Source organism: Moschus berezovskii, chromosome 4, assembly GCF_049115385.1.
Source record: "Moschus berezovskii isolate FMDL1 chromosome 4, NW_MosBer_1.0, whole genome shotgun sequence".
In the NCBI taxonomy this organism is placed as follows: Eukaryota; Metazoa; Chordata; class Mammalia; order Artiodactyla; family Moschidae; genus Moschus; species Moschus berezovskii.
In genome coordinates, this window is record NC_142463.1 from 109,092,623 (window position 1) to 109,103,723 (window position 11,101).

Sequence of the window (11,101 nt, forward strand, 5' to 3'; positions counted from 1 at the left end):
GCTGCAGCCACCCCCCACCCTCAGCCTGGATGCTGCATATTTACCGATCATTCCTGTAGAGGAAGCAAACTGAAGTTGTCGAGGGGTTGGGTGGACTGCCTGGGGGGCGGTCCTTCCTTCCCACTCAGATTTTCTCTTTCTCTTCCAGTCACACATCCTGAAGTTTGAAGAGTTTAAGTGACGTGGCTATGATCAGCATGTTCCCTCTCCTGTCTAGATTCTGCCCACCCTGCCCTTTCACTCTTGAGGCCTTGGGGATGACAAAGGCCACAGTGGTGCCCAGGACTGATTGAATCCCCCTTTGCCTTCCCCCAGCTCACTTCTCAATGTGTTGTGTGTCTTCACCGTGAACATTTGAACCAAACAGGGAAGCTTCCATGAGGTTGAAAGTCTGACGTAGCCAGTGTATTCTTTCCTGTCTTTTTTTTGTAACCCCAGAGCATGATATAAGTTGCCCTGACAGATTCTGGAGAATGGAGGGGCCCACTGCTTAATTTTCCTGGCATCCCATCGTAGAATCAGGTAGGGAGCATCTAAACATTGATCTGTCGGCTTGGTGAATAAATGTTGGCATGCTTCACATTTGGGGTGATTGATTCCTATCTAGCCACCCCTCCCCAACCCTGCCCTCTAAAACTGAAGCCACAGACTGGGAGCTGCCGTGTACCATCTATTCAAACTGTGTGTGGGACATAGATGTACACTTGTGTAAGATACAGGTTTGTTTCCTTTGTCTTAGCATTCTTGGTAGACAGAACACTGGTTCTGGATGACGCGGCCTTTTTTTTTCCTTAACCATGTAACTTCACTAGGAGCCTAACGTAAGGTCATAGAGAGGACTGCTAGGTTTGACAAGAAAAGCGGAAGATTTTCTTGGAGAGTTGGTTTATATAGCTATCGCACACAGGAGCTGGTGTTTCCCTTTACATCGGGTGAACGTGACCCCCCATTCTTTCTTTAAATAATAATTTGATTAGAGCCAAACTATTTAAATAATTTTATTTGTTCCATCCTTTGGTAGATGAGAAAAATACATTACAAAATACATTGTACAGAGGACAGCTCACAGCACACATTACTAAAAACACAACCTATAGTACGTTCCAGCCAGGGCTGGTGATAAGTTCAGAAGAAAGGCAGAGGCCTTGAGAACTAGATTTCAGCTCCATGAAATGAGTTTCCCTGTGGGTGCCTGCCCTCTTTATTTCCACCTCAGCATAAATGAGCACCCTGTACCAGGTGGGCGTGGTAGGGTTAGAGCAGCGTTGAGTGGTTCCAGTGAACTCTGTGTCCACCTGGAGCGGCAAGACATGAAAATCCCTTAATTGGGGGCGGGGGGCAGGGGGAGTGACCAAAGTTAAAATAGCTGTGTCAAAGCATCCTAGAGGTTTCAGATGGCTGTGCCGAGTCTGAGCTAAGACACATCCTCACTTGGCCATCCCTGGCCTCTGGCATTTGTCACCGTCCGGTCTGTAGGCAGGTTCCAGAAGGCTGTCTCTGCCTCCAAGCAAGCTCATGGACCAGGAAGGGCAGGCAGCACACTTGTACTTAAACAGCACGGACAGACCCAGCACCGACAGGTCAGCTCACGGACTTCCCTCCACAGCGGTTCTGAGCCTGAGTGGGGCACACAGGTAGACAGGCCAAACCCCTTAAAGCTAATCCTTTCCAGTAGGACCCACGTTATGAAAGTGCCTTAAAAGAATTCAGTCTCCAAGCCAAACAACTTACTTCGGAGCTCTGCCTGGCTTCTCTGTTAAGAATAAATGAAGCAAGAGACAAGAGGAGCAGCAGCGGAGCTTCCAACCATTGCCCTTCAGTGCCACTTCCTGGGAAGGGGGACCAGTGAACACAAATGGTAGCTACACAGCCTGTTGCTGAGATCAGAAGGACCACATACATGCTTGAGACTGGCCCCATCCCTATTTAGTTCATTTAATACAAGTTCTGTGAAGCGGCCTCTTAGACCTCCTTGTTATTTTTCTTAGAAATTTGAAGACATCTGTGACTAGAAGTCTTTAGAGACTAAGGGTCATCATTTCAGCCTGCTTTGTGGTTCAGCAGGCCGAGCTCTGCCTCCCCACGGGGTACAAATCTGGTCACTTCAGAGCCTTTGAGGCTGAGGCAGGCATGTGCTTCAGCTCCACCTTTCTCTGGCTTTAGCAGTGAAGTGCAGCCCCCCATATCTACCAAAGCCACAGTGAACCTGGTACCCCTCCCCCACCGCTCAAGGAATTCAGGGGATGGGGGAAGGGTAAGGTATGAAAATAAAGATGAGTCAAGACCAGTGTCTTCAAATTAACAAACTTGTAATTGTTTTCCCAAAGATACATTTTTTTTTCATACACATCCATCATACACTGTAACCAAAAAAAGCAGTGTACATGAAATAAGAGAAAATAAATTAAAAATCCATAGCATAGGTAAGGAGGCTCTAGTCTGGAGCACAGCTGAGTTTCCAGCAATATAAGGAGGCTCGAAAGTTTCTTTTATAAGAATGCCTGCTAGCAAGGGTTCCAGCCAGGTGGTTGGTTGGTCTGTAAGTCAGTCTTGAGTACTTGAAACAGTTCTGTGTGTTTTTTTTTTCCTTAGCGTTTAGAATAGCCATCATTGTCCTGCAATAGGCAGAGCTATCACGTCCAGGAAAAATGAGGGAGGGAACCACAGAGGCAGCGTGAGATCCAAATACAGCATTCAAAGGTAATTGGTCCAGTGGTGCCTGGGGAAGGAGGAAGGGGATGGCACTCCTGGGTTAGCCATCTTCCTTCGGGGGTGTGTACCAGCCTGCAAAGAAATGGAAGAAAACGGTGAGGTGGAGGCTGTTTTGCCTACCCTTCTAGCCCTAATCACTGAAGACGTCTCCAGGGTCAAAGGTGAAAGGATCCTGGAAAGGGCGTCCTGGCACAGGGAGAGAAGGTATACGGGCAGGTGAGGAACTGTCTACTTGGGAACCTGCAGGAAAGGGAGAGTGCTGCACCCAACCTGAGATGACGCCAGAGTGAGGTGAGCTTGCAGCAGGGCGCTGGGCAGGTGGGGCAGCACCCAGTCTACCTGTGCTCTGACCGCCACTGCTCTGACTGGAGGAGAGGTGGCACACGTTATCCTCCACCTCACCGAATTCCTCGGAGAACAGGGACAGGTGCTGTGCTAGCAGGTGGAAAAGGCTCAGAAACCAAAAGGGGTTCTTGCTGTCTGGCTGGAAACCTCGGGCTTGGCAAAGGTCCGAATCTCAAGTCGTGGCTCCAGCCTCACCATTTTTTTCGTGGATCTGCACCAAGGACTTGTAGGACTGCTGTGCTCTTGTCAGACTGTATTGAGACTGGGGAGAGGAAGCCACCAGATCAGGCCACCAGACAAGCCCCTAGCTTTCCCTTTCCAGACCTGCATCCTCCCCAGAGTCTTACGCTGCCCTGAGGCCAAGGCCCTGCTCCGTTCCCACTGCGGGTGCCCTAGGCCCACTCGCTGATGCTGTGGCTCAGTCCCACTGTGGCCTCCTAGTGGCCTGAACTGTACACGGCTCCCACCAGTCCCACCGGGCCAGGGTCTGGGCTCCTTACTTTGTTGGCTCCAAACTGCACTCGTGCTTTTCCCTTCACCAGTGTGGCACTGATCTGCATGATCACTGACTCTATTGAGTAGGCACTGCTCCAGCCCTAAGTAACAATGTGGGCAGAGTAAACGAGTCAGCAGACTTTCCAGAGAAACCCGATGCTTGTTCTCCGGAGCAGCTGCAGCCATGGAAGGGCCCCTGCCCTTCACTCCTAGAACAGCCATCACCCATTTGCCCAGGTCAGTGGGTGAAGGCCCTGCCAGGCAGAATGAAAGGGCCATTATGCCCATCACCCAACCCTTGGTGGGGGGGGGGGGGAGGGGTGAAGGTCAGCCTAGCCCTGCCCAGGCCAGTCAGGCAAAGAAGGAGAGACAGGCTCACCTGCTTGGTGAGAAGTTCCATGCAGATGGCACCTCCGCCCAGAACATACCTACAGAAGAAAAGTTAGTTAGCTGTGCCTGGCAAAAGCTCCCCAACCCTTCCTCACCCTCTGCCCTTGCTGAGCCACTCACCCTCCAGAGAGGACTGGAGACACAACCCTGACAAACGGCGGGTCAAAGGGAAAGTTATCCTGAGGGAGAGATGGAGGCAGCCATCAGGGAGGGGGGAGGTCAGGGCCCTCTGCAGGACTGGAAGGTGGAAAGGATGCCTAGGCCCAGGAGGGATTGGAAAGGAAGGACTTACTTTAAAAGAAAAGTTAAGTAGGATGAAGTCGGCTCCTTCTTTCTCTTTGAGGATCTGGAGATCATTGTGCAAAGCGCTGTCCTGGTCAACTCTAGGAAGCAACCAGTTTAGGCTCAGCTCTGGGTCTAACTCAGGAGCCTTGAGGCTCCCACTACCCCTGGGGCAAGCAGCAGACGGCCAAGCCACTGCCCACACCAGCTCCCGGGACGGCTGGCCCTGGAGACTTCCACCACAGTGACTTCACTCACTACTCAACTTCCTTTCCAATCCCACAGTCCCCACTTACTTGAGGAGTTTGACATTCCAATCATACAGACTGTCATTCACGAGTTCTACTGCATAGTTTCCTGAAGGAGGAAAAAAGGATGTTATCAGATGATGGTCCCAGTGGTAAGTGGGACCTGATGCAGATCCCTTTCCCAGGCTGAGAAGAAAAAAATGTCAAAGGCTCCAGGTTCATCCCACAGACATGCATCCAATCTAAGCCACTATGAGGGGTGTCCCATCCTTGGCCTAAAAACTTGGGTCAGCATCCATGTATCTGCTGCCGCCACCATGTACTTCTTTCTGAAAAGCTCGTGTTCAGACCCCGCTGTGAGGCAAACTTACCACCTTTGAAACTCTGTGATCGGTATATATCCCTGAGCTCCTTCATCAGCCGGTCAGTAGCCTGCACCGAGCCAGATACCGCACCCTACAAAGGAAGCATGGAGGACAGAAAATCTCATGGTCATGTGCTTGACTCGAGGGGTAGGCCAGCAGTACGCCCCAAGGTTAGGCAAGGATGAGGCACACCGATAACCCACCCCAAAGAGGATGCTGTTTCCCACACCTGACACCTGATGGCCTACCACCTCCCAGCCAGCACCAGCCAACCCCTCCACCCAGCTTCTCCCTAGAGGGCACGTACATTTAAGTAATCTTGCCTCTGGTTCTTTTTAATTTTCTCTAGTATGGCCAGGTTTTCTTTGCCGATGCCATCATCTTCAGATTTCTTGCCCTCAGCTGGCTCCTCTTCTTTCATTTCATAGTGATCTAGGTCTTCTGTGTCCTGGGGGATGTGTGGGGCAGGAGTGGGACAGAAGCAAGTGACACACACTGTGCAGAAGGGCTTTTCCCTCTCCAGTCCCGGATGACTTAGAGCTGCAGCCTATCTGGCAGCCGAGTGAGTACAATACCCTTTCCACTGCTGGAAAGCTCCCAGCCCCACTCCCTTCACAACCTAAAAGACAGGCAGATCTCTCCTATTCAGTTCTCAAACTGCAGGGCTACGAAAAGGTCTAGGGAAAGCAGAGACTCGGCTTTCTTGTTCCCTAGATCTACCCTGCCCCAACTATCCCTACAGCTCTCCCTTGGCAGCACAAACTCTTCCTTAATTCCTAGAATGACTTTGGCCTGACACTGCGACTCAAAGCTCATGTTTCATCAGGTGACTTCTGTACCCAGGAGTTCCCAGGACTCCAGGTCTAAGGGAGAAACCTCCTGCATTCCCAAGTGCAGGGACTGAGGAGATAGGCAGAGGCACCCATTGCCAAGATGGAAATAAGGAAGGGGGTCCAGAATGCAGAGGGCAGAGGTCAAGAACAGAACCAGCCCCTATTCACCCTGTTCCAACTGAGGAACCAGTTCATTGTATATGGGGGAGGAGCCCATATCAGCCAGACTTTGGAGGGCTGTCTGCAGTCTGACAGGAGAATGTTTCATGTATCCTGGGCTCTATGTGCAGCTTAAGACCCTGACAAAGTTACAGAAGTGCAGAACCTAGGATGTTAATTCAGTGCAGAGAAACAGTAATCATGATCTCCTCTCTCTGGCAGGATGTGGCGATGCTGATTTCCTAATTATTGTATCAGCTGCTGAGATGCTGGGCACACTAGCTCATTTAGCTCTTATAACCACTGCCGTTATTTTATCATTACCCCATACTACAAACGAGGGCGCCACAGTCCAGGTGAGGTTGTCATGCCCACAACGTCATACAACTCTCAACATAACTGAGAGGCACGTCAAATTTGGTCTGGCTCTGAAGTTCAAGTTCTTAACCAAGTTGTTTTTAGAAACTATCACCAATTATTTAGCACTTATGTACCGAATGGAGCCTTTCACATATGCAATGCCTTACTTAATCTTAAGGACAACCCTATGGAGCAGATATTAACATCCCATTTTATAAATAAGAAAACTGCAGATGTAGTACCTTAGTAGAATAGATAAAATCCCCCAATCAAGAGAGCTGGGAGATAGAGGATGCAAGCTCAGGTCTGACTACAGAGGCATCCAAGATTAACATAGTGACTGTTTAGTGTAAACAGATCCGCACTTTTCTGTCTTTGGTGGTCGGAGGTGGGTGCCCTGTCTCCTCTACTGCACTGCTGTTCCCCCAGGTCAGTACATCTGTCTTTCTTCATCTGGTATTTCTCTCCCCAGGTCTAGACTGGAGCTCTGTACATAGCAGGCTCTCAATGCTGCTAACTGAAACAAAGTCCTACCGGTACCGTTTTGGGTAGAAGCCTACCTCAGGCATCTCTTCATCTTCATCTTCCGAGGACACGTCTTCCTGGGTACACTGCAGTGGGGAGGGAAAAGATGGAGGTCAGACCCTGGTGGCTTCCTAGAATGCAGCCTCTGACCCACTCCCCTGAGCCTCTGGGTCTGGAAGCTGTGCACCTGCCCATAGGGCTCCCAGCCTCTCCACCAGTCAGAACTGCGTGGAAGCAACAGTCCAGGGAATAACTTCCCTACTAGTCCACTACACGCCAAACAATAAGAGAAGCACAATGGCTGTTTCTACCACCTAACTCAAATCCCAGTTTATTAATCTCCCCAAGAATCCCTTTACTCAATCATCTCTAGACTGAATTGCATTCTTGGATCTTAACAAGGGGCCTCAGTCCCCAATGGTTACCTATTGCTAACGGTAAAACCCCCACCCCAAGCGACGACCTTGCCCAGGAGAGTTTGATCAGAGGGGTGAAGTTACTGGTGCCCCATTTAGCTGGATTCCGAAAATCTGGAGGAGAGGCCGAGAGTCATGATATGTGTATGTGTCTGGAGTAGCGCTGGAGAGAAACTTCTGCAGGTTCATCTCAAGTAACATTTCCTGAGTGCTGTGTGTGGGGTAACTGCGTAACAGGGTTCAAAGCCCCTCAGGTGCTCACCTGCTCGGCTGGCAAGGGCTGATCCAGCATCTCCACATCTGGATGCTGAGGGAGGTTATAGAGTTTACACAGGTCGGAGATGATCCTCTTCAGATGCTGCAATAGCTGGGGTAGGGGATCACAGTGACATCAAACACTCCTTCCCCACCCCAATACCAACAGGTACACAGGTAAGCTCTTATCTCAGCCCCCGAATTGGTACCTAGTTCTCTAGAACTCACAGACCACAGGGCTGTGGGGAAGAGCTTACGGGACGAATCCTGGGTCAGGTGCAGGGCTCTCCCTCTGGCTTCAGGAAGCAACTTCCCTAGGACGTCTGCCTCAAATGTTCAGGCTACTGCACCACCCACTTTCCAGACACACGTTTCACAGGATGTTTTCATGGCATGGGTCTCACAGGAGGAAAATGCACTCCCTCCTCAACACCTTGGCCCCCTCACCAGAGTATTCCCTTTCTTTATGTCCACCAGCCTCTCCAAGACAGCAGCCAAGTTAGGGTCATCGGACTCCACTGACCAGATGGGGGGCACCGCAGGGTATGACTCCTAAGGGGGAAAGAGCAGGGAGAGCAGTCAAGATGGGAGACTCTGGGGAAAGCTAGATTTTGCCTGCCTTCCATGCCCCAAGACTTCTAGTCCCTTTGCTGTACACCATCCACCCACTTCCCCCAACACACATATACAAGCCCAGCTCAGCAGGCAGGTTCCCAATAAATCCCAGACCAGGAGAAAAAAGTCCCTGGGATGACCCTTTCCAAGAAGCCTGGTCCTTTTCTTTCAAGAGTAAACATCAGAGAAACAGCACAGCCGAACTGTGCTGAGGATGAGTATGGTTTCCTACCTCCTATGTTGCCTCGACAAGCTCCAGACCTTAAGTCCTCCCACACCCAACACCCAGACCTCCGACCCTCCTTCATCAGTGGAGGAAAGGATCGCCTCATCACAATCACACTGGCAGAAAAAAACCAGAGACCACAGATTACTTTCATTTTAGCTAGGGACGGAGGAATTAAAAACAAGATTATGTCTCTAAAGCCTGAAAGTAAAAGGGTGGCAGGAAGAATCTTCCCACTCCACTCCTAGCAGAACCCCTCAAAGGCCACTTCTCCCCACCTCTCCTTTGGGAACCTGCCACCCTCTCAGTCCAGGCGTAGGCTGTAGGGCTCCACATGGCAGGCTGGGAGAAAAGCCTACGCTGCTAACATTCCCAGCATTCTTGAGCCGTGGTGCCAAATGCAGCCTGACCAGACTCCCCCTCTGCCCAAATCAAGGGGGCCAGTTCAGGCCAAGTCTTCTTTACAGTGGTCACAGGGAGTCTCAGAATCTTCTAAACTAACCTCTTTCCAGGGGCAAAGACAGTAGATGGCCTCTGGCAACTGGGAAGGCAAGTAGAAGGGGGCAAACCTACCCTTAAGGAATTGAAAGCATAATTCAGGTAAGGAATCAATCCCAGAAGTTTCCACATATGCCAAGGGAACCTCCTAAAAAGGTCTTAAACTCTGCTACTGCTGTAATCCTCAATCCTGGAGGAAAACAAATTATCAAAGATGCTCAAGTCATCAGCTCACAGAGCCACACCTAGTCCTTCAATCTCAACTTTTTAGTATGAAAAAAAGTGAGAGGAAAATGGAACACGTGAGTTTTGGTGGGGCACCATCCAACCCAAGCTGAGGCTTGCCTCACCAAACCTTGACCTGGTTTGATGCAAGAAAGGGATAGTAAACAAGAACCATGTGAATGGAATTCAGGCCCCCAAGTGCCACACAATTCACAAGTCTTTCTCCAGACTACTCCCACTTGCAGTGTGCCTGCCTGGATAAAGTACTGTCCCCTGGCTCGCGACCTGGTGCTCCCAGCAGGGTCAACACCACATCAGGTGGTATCAATCATTTTAAGTGCTATACCATGCAGTATCAGGTATTCCCAGATTACCAGACGCCAACCCTATTCATAGAATGTTTGAGGACAGCCTAGGGAGAAGACGTGTAAGGTGTTTCCCAGCCCCGCACACCTAGGATGGAATGATGCTCACTGGGAGAGAAGGAACTGATACCACTCAGAACAAATGAGATTGCCCTTGCACATCACCACCATTACCAGGAAAGGTAACAACCCAGGGCAACTGGAGATATCCATAGGGAACAGGATGGGAGTGGCAGCTACCAGCTGGGGCAAAAGGAGGAGAGTTAGAGGTTACACCAGAATAAAAGGCAATCCAAAGGAGAGGAGGCAAAGGGGTCAGTGAATTGCAAACTATCACTAGTAAAATTCAGAGAGGAAGAGGGACTGAATGACAGACACCTGGGCAGGGATCTCACAGGTGGCAACGTCCTAAATCAAAGGTACTGCTGAGAAGGGGGAAATCACTGAAATCTACAGAATTCCAAGCCAGGTCCTTCCAGCTGAAGTCAACGAAGAGGCCTGGACCCTTGAGATGGGGGACGGGGAAGAGGGGCATTCCCAGGTGTCAAGAAAAGTCGTGAAGTAACCAAAATGAGCCAAAATTATGAACCTTGCGATGTGGGTGGGTAATGGAAAGGGGCAATCCAGGCGCCATATGTCAGGGTGTCCCTGACTATGAAGGGTAGAGATTTTGGGTGCACGGCTGAATCTCAAGCGTCAGAAACAAGTGCAACCTGAAGAAAAAGAGCCGAACCCCGAGAGGGGATTCGGCCTCCCAGGTCTTTCGAGAGCAAAAAGCTGTGTGGGGTGATTCCGAGTCCCAGACAAGAGGACCCCAGAGACGCGCACGCGACGGGGTCCTCACCGTGATGTTGCAGTGGATGCGGACGGGATCCCCAGGCACCGACCCCCGTGAAGGGAGATGCGGTCCGGGCGCGGCCCCCGCCCCGGCCCCTCCGGCCCCAGCCAGCAGGAACTCGCAGCTCAGCTCGTCCAGGCAGGCGCTGGCAATGCGGAAGCGCTCGTGGCCGCGGTGGAAGATGGACTCGAGCAGCTTCAGCTCTCGCCTCAGGCAGGGCCCCGGCCCCGGGCCCCCCCCCGGGCCGCCCCCGGCCCCCGGCGCCGCCCCCTGGCCCCCCAGCTGCTGCCCCGGCCCCGGCTGCTGCTGCCCCTGCGGCTGCGGCTGCTGCATCCTCCGCTCCGCTCCGCTCCGGGGCCGGCGGGCCGGGAGCCTCCGGCCTCCGCTCCGGGCTCCGCCGCCGCCGCCGCCGCCGCCGCGGTCCGCACTTCCTGATCCCCCCTTCGCCAAGATGGCGCCGCCGCCACCTCCGGGACAGGGCCCCCCCCTCCGCTCGCCGGCCCCCCCACCGCCGGAAGCCGCGTGCCCCTCCTCCTCCTCCTCTTCGGCGGCCCCGCCTCCGTCCCCGTCACGTGACCTCACCGCTCCGCCCCCCCACGTGACACCGCTCTCCTTCCCGCCCCCTTGATCTGCACAACCACCCTCCACATGTGACCCGGGGCTTCGGGCTCGCAGCCTTCGGCTCCTCAGTGCGTGCTTACGTACGGCGTACGTGCGAGCTAGAGCCCTTGCCGGCGAGCCCCTCTCACGTGACCCGGCGCCGCGTGCTCCCAGGGGCCACCTGCGCGGGACCGTGTTTCCTGCTCGGGGTCCTTCTTCCCCCGCCCGGAGCCGTGGTGAACATGCAGGGCTCTCAGTGAGCAGAGAAGAAAGAAGGCGAGCCGCGGTTGCCGCTGTCTCATCTGCATCCTGCACCCACCCGCCTGTCCCCGGCGCGCGGTCCCCGAGG

General features: G+C 52.6%; 2 protein-coding genes across 3 annotated transcripts in view; one reads left to right on the top strand and one right to left on the bottom strand.

The window, feature by feature from the left end:
- Window positions 1–547, top strand: part of TDRD10 (tudor domain containing 10) — a 49,617-nt gene extending 49,070 nt beyond the window's left edge. For both annotated transcript variants that reach the window (XM_055402854.2, XM_055402855.2), the window contains one exon: window positions 149–547. In XM_055402854.2, coding sequence (XP_055258829.1) covers window positions 149–181 — 33 coding nt within the window. In that variant the 3' untranslated portion in view covers window positions 182–547. The remainder of the gene's footprint in view (window positions 1–148) is intronic.
- A 1,745-nt stretch (window positions 548–2,292) lies between these two features.
- Window positions 2,293–10,606, bottom strand: UBE2Q1 (ubiquitin conjugating enzyme E2 Q1). The gene is made up of 13 exons (XM_055403173.2): window positions 10,159–10,606; window positions 7,833–7,937; window positions 7,393–7,497; window positions 6,750–6,800; window positions 5,145–5,285; window positions 4,844–4,928; window positions 4,521–4,581; window positions 4,235–4,325; window positions 4,063–4,121; window positions 3,932–3,980; window positions 3,558–3,653; window positions 3,253–3,319; window positions 2,293–2,784 (listed from the first exon to the last, which is right to left on the bottom strand). Exons 1-13 carry the CDS (start codon window positions 10,483–10,485, stop codon window positions 2,753–2,755), a joined length of 1,269 nt encoding a protein of 422 aa, XP_055259148.1. The 5' UTR covers window positions 10,486–10,606; the 3' UTR covers window positions 2,293–2,752.
- Between the last annotated feature and the right edge of the window lie 495 nt (window positions 10,607–11,101).

Bases quoted from the DNA above. Each gene is read 5' to 3' on its own strand.
- UBE2Q1 (XM_055403173.2), bottom strand. From the start codon at position 10,485: ATGCAGCAGCCGCAGCCGCAGGGGCAGCAGCAGCCGGGGCCGGGGCAG. The intron at 3,981-4,062 runs GTGAGTGGCTCA...TTTCTTCTGTAG, and splicing joins TCTCCAGTCCTCTCTGGAGG to GTATGTTCTGGGCGGAGGTG. The intron at 2,785-3,252 runs GTGAGGCTGGAG...ATTTCTTTGCAG, and splicing joins GCAGATCCACGAAAAAAATG to GCTGGTACACACCCCCGAAG.